The sequence below is a fragment of the Leptonychotes weddellii genome, chromosome 9 (genome assembly GCF_054177405.1).
Source record: "Leptonychotes weddellii isolate Sample4059 chromosome 9, ASM5417740v2, whole genome shotgun sequence".
In the NCBI taxonomy this organism is placed as follows: Eukaryota; Metazoa; Chordata; class Mammalia; order Carnivora; family Phocidae; genus Leptonychotes; species Leptonychotes weddellii.
The window spans coordinates 82,287,675-82,296,730 of NC_138377.1; the positions used below are offsets into that span (position 1 = coordinate 82,287,675).

Consider the following 9,056-nt stretch of genomic DNA (forward strand, 5'->3'; position numbering starts at 1 on the left):
ACTTCTTTTTTGCATAATAAGGCTTTTGCAGATATGCTGAAAGTAAATAAGACCTTGAAAAGCCTCAACATCGAATCCAATTTTATCACTGGGTCCGGGATCCTGGCCCTGGTGGAGGCACTGAGAGAGAATGACACCCTGACGGAGATCAAGATCGACAACCAGGTGTGACTCACAGGGTGCATGTGAAGAGGGGGCCACAAGGCAGTGAGTTTAAAGCCAAGTTCTATGACTCGATTCGATGTTCCGGCTTTCCTGTAAGTTACAACAGCTGCTGGCCTGTGGAGGGGATATGGGAGTGCATGTCGGTAACCAGACGCGATGCACAGTGAGGCAGCCCAAGACGGAAAGGGCCAGCTCCCCACCAGCCCTCAGCTAGTCAGGTACTGGGGCAGAGAGGAGGGGTGCCGAAGGTGTTGAGGGCTACTTTGTGCAGCCATCGTCATCCTTGCCTCCTAGCAGGAACCACAGCCAGTCCTGTCCCAGCCTTGCTGTTGCCTCTCACTGGGACTAGGGCTTCGAGGAGAAAGCGGGCTGGCCATGCCCAGAGACAGACTCCTTGCTCTTGGTTGGAGGTTGCCAGAGCTGAAAAAAAATTGAGCAAAACTAGACTCCCGCAGTCTGCGCCTGGCCACAGAGCCTGTTTAGAGGAATCCAGGTTCTAGAAGATGGTCTGGCTTAGAGAAGCAGGCCACACCCATAGTGCGATCACGGTCTCAGCTCTGTTGCGGTGTTTCTTAGCTTCCCATCAACAGCCAAAGCAAGCGGCTTGTCTCTAGGGCCACATCTTCCTGTACCCTGAAGGTCTTTTCCCAGCATCCGCCTGCCGTGTTTCCAGTGGCTCTGCTGGCTTCAGCTGGCTCCTGCTGTTGGACAGCAAGCCTCAGTTCTCAGCATAGTGCTGTGCCCTGCCCCTTTCAGTACAGGGAACTGTCTGCCATGGGACTCAGTGAGTCTCAGAGGCCTAGACACTGTCTAGTGGGAAGAAAGGGCCCTGCAAGGGCCCAGAAAGAGGAGACAACACAGAGCCTTGTGCTGTGAGCATTCTCCTATTAGGGGTGGGGGTGGCAGGGACAGTGGGGAGAGTGCCCGCTGAGAGTGCCCCCTGCATGTCTGGAAATTCCCTAGTCTAAACCCTCCAAGAGCTGATAGAGCCCCGGGATTCTACCCAGGACTTTTGCTTAAGTATGGAAACCCCCAACAGGTCCCATGAACAGCTCTACTATCCTTTTTTGCTACTTAGGACACGTGAGCTCCTTCAGGGCAGGTCCTCTGCCCCTCGACTCCTCCAGAGGCTTGCTGCCAGGGGAACAGGGGAAGCTACAGAAGACAGGTGCTCCTTTATTCTCACCCTCCCCAGAAAGGATGCATCACCAAAGCAGCTTTCCCAAATGAAGATATGTGAAGGGGATATACACACCCAGCCGTACACTCTCAGGAAGCTGGATGCCGTGTATCCTGGTGTGTGTCCAGCTGCTAGTAAATTTAAAAAGAGGCATCAGGGAGTGGGAGAGTAGGAAAATGAGCTAGAGAGAAATATGAACTGAAAGAAAAGAAGTGATAGCTCAGGAATATTTATCAGTTGAACTAGTATTAGGCAGTAGTTAAGTGAGCTCTTAGCATATTATTTCCAGGACATCTACGACAGAAGTGGATACCTTATTCCAAAGTGTATTTAACTTCTCATGTTGGTTTAGGCCATTATGAAACCCCGTATCTGAAGTAATGTTCCAGAAACTATGTTCCTGGTTCCTTGTAAGATACCACCTGGTTAGGATTGCCAGATAAAATACAGTTAAATTTGAATTTCAGATAAACAACAAATAACTTTTAGTATAAGTATGTACCATGAAATATTTGGGACATACTATACTAAAATATATTTTTTTCTTTTTATTTATTGATATTATTTATTTTTATTAATCAAAATTCAAATTTAACTAGGTGTCCTGTATTTTTATTTGCTAAATCTGGCAACCCTACATCAAATGAGTGAGATGGAAACCTGAACGTTGAGACGAGAGCAGCTTTTCCTAATGCATGTGAAGAAGACCCTGAAATACAAATCCTGAATTTGCTCTCTTAAATCCCCTTACATCAACCTTATCACCCCTTTTCAGTCATCTAGAATGGAATGGTGTAGTTTTCCCACTTTATTCCCCAATATGCCTCTGAAATAGCTTCTTTACACTTCTGACAAGAGGATTGAGACTTTCTAGAGCAACCGGAAAAATTCCTTGCTTTATTCCAAGAAAGAGGAAATTCAGAGTCAGAACTTGATTTCCATCCAAATTCTGCTTATCGACTCATAGCCTATTAGAAGTAGACCTCAGTTTCCTCGTCTGTGTAATGAAGGGTTTGAAATAAAATAATCTGCAAGACCGTTTCCTCAGGCAGGGCCAGCAGCTGAGACCAATTTAGCACCCTTGGGGCAGGCAGCCGCGCCAAAGTGAAGGCCTGCTGAGAGCCCATCACTGGGGCAGGCTGCTGTGGCTAGGCTCTGGGTAAATAGGTAATGATTTAATCAGATGCCCCGTGTGAGAAGGACAATCGGTGATGCATATTAATGAAACAGATGGGTAACTGCTAAATAAATTTGAGTAAACAAAAAAGGTCATTAAAAAAACAGAAGAAATGTATGCTTAAACTTTGATTTTTCTTTTTCATTTGTATTTAGTGACTTATAAAAGGGAAACAGACAAATTATAAGAAATTTTGGCCTACATTTGTTGCCCTGGGTTTATATGACACAGAAGACCTCAAATAAAAAGACTCAGGCTGAGAAAGAAAGGTGCCCTGTGTTACATTACTTTCTCCCTTTCTTTTCTATGCTCCTTCCCAATATAATTTTCTGCAGCTCCTACATCCCTTATATAGCCATCAGCATGCCCATCCTGCATGTTACCCAGGCGCAGGACTCCAAAGGCGTGAGATTTGTGAGGGGAAGTAAAGGGACTTTTATGTCATCCCTCCCCATCAGCCACAACCTCATGAGCTCCTTCTGCCCTTGGATAGCACCAGGGGCATAAGGCATAGCTATGGCAGCCCCAGCCTTAGCTCAATCTCAATCTTTAGTACAGCCCACTGTTCTAAAGCATGTCGTGAGCTAAAGTTGTTCATGGAACTGTGAGGTCAGGATCTCTTTTCTCTGCCTCTCCCTCCCATTAGCTTAGAACACTGATTTCTACACTGGATACCCAGAGTTGTTATTGTCTAACTGGAAATACCACATTTTGTTAATTTCTTGGGGAGAGACTGGTTTGACAGGTTGCTGAGTGAAAAGAAAGAAAAGGAGCAAAGAATTAGACCTTAGGCCTTGCATAGAACATAAAAGTTTCTCTCTTAAATTTTCTCCTCCACCTGCTCAATACTTACATTTTCCAAATTTAAAAGGTGTATTTTTAAAATATAATAAAGCAATCAGAATTGCATGATGCTGGCATAGAAATAGACTTGGCAGAACAGTGGATTCCAGAAACAGATCCAAGTACACCTGAGAAATTTGTAGCAAAGTACCTCCTTGAGGAAAGGATAAAGTAAAAGATAGTGGGACAATTTCACTAGCATTTTGGAACAAGATTAAGTTGGGGCTCTATCTTGATTCTTATACTAAAATTCACTCCAGATGAAATGAAGATTTAAATATGAAAATATATGAAATCATAAAATGGAAGAAATCAGAAGGATTTCTGATAGAAGAAATCAGAAGAGCCTTCCTAAACATGATATAAAATCTAGATTGATATAAATTTAGCCACATGAAAATGAAAAGAGAATCAGAAAGTCAAAAGACAAACTGAACAAAGTATTTTCAACACATTTGACAAAAGGCTAATTTCCTAATATATAAGAAACTTACAAATTAAAAAAAAAAAGGAACCATGGGCTGTTTAAAAAAAATATACAAATGACAGAGATTGGTAGTTTCCAAAAAGAGAAATACAGACGCATAAGAAAATTAATTGTTCTTATTCATAATTTGAGAAATGCAAATTAAAGCAATTAAATAAATAGAAGTGAAATATAAATCTTCACCAATTAGAATGACAAACGGGGAAAAGATTGATAATATCCTATGTTGGCCAGGGTAGGGAAAATAGTAAATCTCAAACACTGTTAGTAGGAGTAAAAAACTCATACTTTTGAGGGTAAGTGAGTAATGTATCAAAATTTGAAACATGCTTACTCTTGGGCCCAGCCCTAATTTGCCCTACCGGCACACTTGCAGAAATGTCCTAGGATATACTGTGTGTGCGAGGGAAATTCACCGCAGCAGCGTTGTTTGGAATAGTAGAAATGGAAAAGGTGTTCTTAATGTTAAATGAGAAATAAAAATGTTTCAGAACAATATGCTGGTATAATCCATTTATGTGAAAAAGCATACATGTACATATGATTAGGTATACATATGAATGCATAGAAAATGTTTTAAAAGACTACATATCATATGCCAAACTGGCTTTCTCTATGGGGAATGGAAATACTGGGGGAAGGGAGCTTTTGTATTTTATACACTTTTTATGTGCTTTTTCTAAATAAGCCTATACTTTTTTTAAAGATTTTTTTTTTTAATTTATTTGACAGAGAGAGAGACAGCAAGAGAGGGAACACAAGCAGGGGGAGTAGGAGAGGGAGAAGCAGGCTTCCCACTGAGCAGAGAGCCCAATGTGGGGCTCGATCCCAGGACCCTGGGATCATGACCTGAGCCAAAGGCAGACGCTTAACGACTGAGCCACCCAGGCGCCCCAAGCCTATACTTTTTAAGTTAAAAATTTTTAATAAATATATTATGGAAAAATTGAATTTTAATTTTTGTTAACTGTTAAATTTTGATTAATTTTAAATTCCTATATTTACATGCCCCTGTTTTTTTTTTATTCTGCTTTTAGTTTTTTTATTCTATGTCTCAGCTTAAAAAACAAACAAAAAAACCAAGAAACCTCTTTTCACCCACTTAAAAAACTTGGGGATTTTTCTACAGCCCAATAACACCCTTCAGGGTTTGATAATTATCCTGGCCATGGTTCAAACCACAATGAAGTTTCTTTGGGATCTCCTACTGAGAATCTGCTGAGAAAGAATGGCCAGCTGGTTGATGACCTTTAATTATTTTGGAAATGGATCCCAGAATAGAAAATTCAGTAATTGGATTGATTGCTATAAGACAGTTTCACTACTTAAAAACACCCTTTGTTTAAACCATAGAAACTGGGGTAAATTGGAAGCACCGGATATTAGTTTTGCTTTAATTTTACATGTGGAATCATCTTTTCCTTCATAAATAATTGGCTTAGTCTTTTCAGTTTAGCATGCCAACAGACTTGGCTGTCTGTTGGATTTTGCTTCTAGACAAGGAGCAGGTCTCAAGTGACTATATGGGAGAAAATATCTCAAGTGACTTTATTCCTTTCAATGTGAGACTTTTACCCCTTTACGTTTTTGTCCAGCAAGTAGCTATGCATCTCTCCCATGCAAGTAACTGTTTCCTCTTTCTTCTTGGTCGTCCTGTTATGTGTCCGCACCTGTAACCAGAGACAGCAGCTGGGAACTGCTGTGGAGATGGAAATTGCCCAGATGCTCGAGGAGAATTCAAGGATCCTCAAGTTTGGATATCAGTTTACCAAGCAAGGGCCTCGAACAAGGGTGGCAGCCGCCATCACAAAGAATAATGACCTAGGTAACGCAGCCCTAATGTGTGCTGTTAGCAATTAGAAGAGTACGGTGACTATTTCTCCACCTCAGATGCAATATCTCACAGACATCATTCCACTGGCCTTTGGTGTCAGCACTTGATCAAATGCACATTATTACGTTATCCTGGGAATTCTCATCAGCTTTGCGGTGTTTCAATTTTATTGTAGCATTCTCTCAAGAAGAACTATTTGTTCTTCTTTTCCAGACAGGCTTTGATTTTTGCTTGGTTTCCTTTCTGTATTTGGTTCTCCTTTACTTCTTACATGTAGCCACCCTGTGTTGTTATCTGCACCAGAAGATGGATACAGTGACATGGAAATTCCCAGTTCACTTATGTTTGACCCCTGGCTGTGCTTTTGCACTTGGGTATAAATGCAGTTATGTCTGATACTTTGGTGATTTCCACGTGAAGTAAACTAATGGAGCTATGTTATAAAGATTAAACTTAGAAGTAGCTTTTTCAGTTAGCCCCTCTTTAGTTTTTCCTGCTGCCTACTCTTTGCTGAGGATCCATAATATTTCTTCTGTTAGGATGAGAGGGGGCATATCCTGGTCAACCACAGCACAGAAGAATGGGACAGATATGGAAGGCTTGGTCTGGGCACAGCTCAGTCACCTGAAGCAGCATGGCAACAGGACATCCAAGAGTCGACAGTCACTTGGCAAGCAGCCAGCCAATAGCAGCACTCGGTCCCCAGTTTGAGGTTTGGGGACAGAAAGCCAGACCTTGGCTGGGAGAACTGGGCACAGTGTTCTGCCAAGTAGAGTGCTGGCCATGGGGAGGATTCAGATCATAGACAAGACAGAAACCAAGAGTTGGAACCGGAAGGGGCAGGCAAAGATTAGTGTCCCTCTCCCTGCCCAGGCGTGCTCAGCCAAGCTGCTGAGGCCCGGGCCAGGTAGGTTGTGTGACCTCCAGAGGCTGGCCAGGCATATGGCAGTGCTTGCCATTGGGATGTAGAGGATGAGGCTAAGGGGGCAGCCCTGCACACAGGGCTTTGGGGAAGGGTGGAGGCAGCAGTCAGCACCGAGAACTGCAGGGAGTCCACAGCTGAACAACATGGAGACCAAAGAGAAACAGGCAAAAGAAAAGGCTTGAAGTAAATGGAAAAACGATCATGAGCCCAGAAGTGGCAGCTGTGGGCAATAGCTTTTGTCTCATTTTCTGCAGGCTGGGCTATTTAAAGTGGAGAGTTAGGGCAGGACCACAGCCTGGGCACCTTTTTGCCAAATCCAGGAAGGTTAGAGTAACCCTCTTCCTACCCACCAGACAGGCCTGCGGTGGGGAGGTGAAAGGGGGAAATGGGTTGCAGAAACTGAGAATGGGCCATCAGAGCAACTTTTTGATACTAAGTACCCACTTAAGGGAACCTTAATCTCTGAGTTTGCCTGCCATCTGAATCACGCCTTCTTTGGAAGCTGATACTTGCCGGGGGCGGGGAGGTGGTTTGTATAAAACAGGTTTCGAAACTTTGAACATTTGTTTGCGGCTCCTCCTGGTGTTCAGGCCGTAAGCTGAATTCATAGATTGTACATGTGTCGTCCTGGGGAGTTAAAGCCAGGTGGGGATCAGGTTGCACAGAGGCTGTGGGTATGTGACCATGGAAATACTCAGGACTTCACTGTTTCACGGGTCTATTCTGGACCTGCCACTCCATAGAAATTTCTAACATTCAAGTTCTCAAATATCAGACGTGACTTTATTTAAAATGTAAATTCCGCAAAACACTAGGTTATGATATCATTTCCATTTATAGCATGTACTGGGTAATTGAGTATTGAAATTTAAGATAACTATATCCTTAAACGTGTGAGATTGCTGTTCAGTGTGATTAATGTTGTTGCTCTGGAATTTAAGCACCATTCCTTCAATTTACCTTTTTTCTTTCCTGTCTTTATTTCTCACCTAGTTCGTAAAAAGCGAGTTGAAGGAGACCGAAGGTAAACTTTCGCAAGACGAGGCTGAGTTGCACCCTGGTGGCCATTTAGAAATAAGCAAGCAAAAACCCTTCTCCTTCCCCATCAGGACCATTTTATTCAAGGTTGTGCATTTCCGTTAACCACCTGGCTAATAATTTAATCGTTGTTCTTTTTTAGCACTACTTATTTATCTTGGATTTTTTAAGATATACAATTGTCTCATTTGCTCACGGGCACCTCTGGCAACTCGCACCAATGGACCTCAGCAGAGCTTTAGTAGGTAACAGCGATCGAAAATTACTTAACCACTTTCAGATTGGGTTGCCTGGCTTTCTTACATGAACTTTTCTTTTTTTTTTAAATCACTGAAAGGAATTTAGTATATACATGTATTTGTAACTGTGATCACGATAGAGGCCTATCTCTGTTTACATGCATAGCTTTGAGTTAGGCTAAATACATCAGAAGTACTCTTCTGACCACATAAGAAGTTAGTATTGCCAATCTTTCACTGGGTGAGAAAATGTGACCAACTTGGCGCAAATTCTCCCCCAGTTCCAGAAGAATCACTAAATGCACATGTCCCACTGTTGGAAGATCAGTGGTATCATTTTCCTGAAAGCAAGGCAGCATCATGATACTTTAACACAGCATCAGCAAATAAGTCTGAAATAGTAACCCATGAATAGTCTTCAAGGTAGACTTACAGGCAGCAAAATTAATTAGCACACTTACCTTTATTGATTATTCAACATAAATCGATCTTTAACATGACTCTAATAAATAAAACTTTTTACAAAGCTGTTTTAAACTTTTCCAGACATGATGGGAAATTTTTAAATTTTAGAAAGAGGGCGGCTTTTAAGACAGTACATTCCTCAATAAAACAATAATAATTACACCTTAGTCAGAGTTGTCTGATACATATGATTGCATCATTTTGGCAAATTTTATTTTTATTTATTTATTTTTTAAAGATTTTATTTATTTATTTGACAGAGAGAGAGAGAGACAGCAAGAGAGGGAACACAAGCAGGGGGAGTGGGAGAGGGAGAAGCAGGCTTCCCGCAGAGCAGGGAGCCCAATGCGGGGCTCGATCCCAGGACCCCGGGATCATGAACTGAGCTGATGGCAGTCGCTTAACAACTGAGTCACCCAGGCACCCCTTTCTGGCAAATTTTAGAGGCATTTATTGCTTTATCTTTAGTGTGACAAGATCACAGAATGAAATGTGAATGTTCAAGTTATTTATACAAACATTTGTCCATATGGCATGATCTATCCAGAGCTTTGCAGACATCAGGAAAGAAGTGTGAATTATCGCTTCTCCAGATGTGTGTCATCTCAAGGACAAAGCCTGTGAATGTACAACTGAGGTGATTGCGTGGTTGTGTGCAATAACTTTTCATCTAGCAGAGCAACAGTGTGATGCTAAGCTAAGG

At 42.1% G+C, this 9,056-nt stretch overlaps 1 protein-coding gene across 4 annotated transcripts in view; it reads left to right on the plus strand.

Moving 5' to 3' along the window:
- The window catches only part of TMOD2 (tropomodulin 2), a 48,297-nt gene extending 39,777 nt beyond the window's left edge, over positions 1-8,520 (plus strand). For 2 of the 4 annotated variants that reach the window (XM_081831096.1, XM_081831099.1), the window contains 3 exons: positions 22-165; positions 5,533-5,673; positions 7,601-8,520. In XM_081831096.1, coding sequence (XP_081687222.1) covers positions 22-165; positions 5,533-5,673; positions 7,601-7,639 — 324 coding nt within the window. In that variant the 3' untranslated portion in view covers positions 7,640-8,520. Of the gene's footprint in view, positions 1-21; positions 166-1,243; positions 3,784-5,532; positions 5,674-7,600 lie in introns of those variants that run through there. The other 2 variants (XM_081831097.1, XM_081831098.1) reach the window with 2 other exon arrangements.
- The last annotated feature ends 536 nt before the right edge of the window (positions 8,521-9,056 follow it).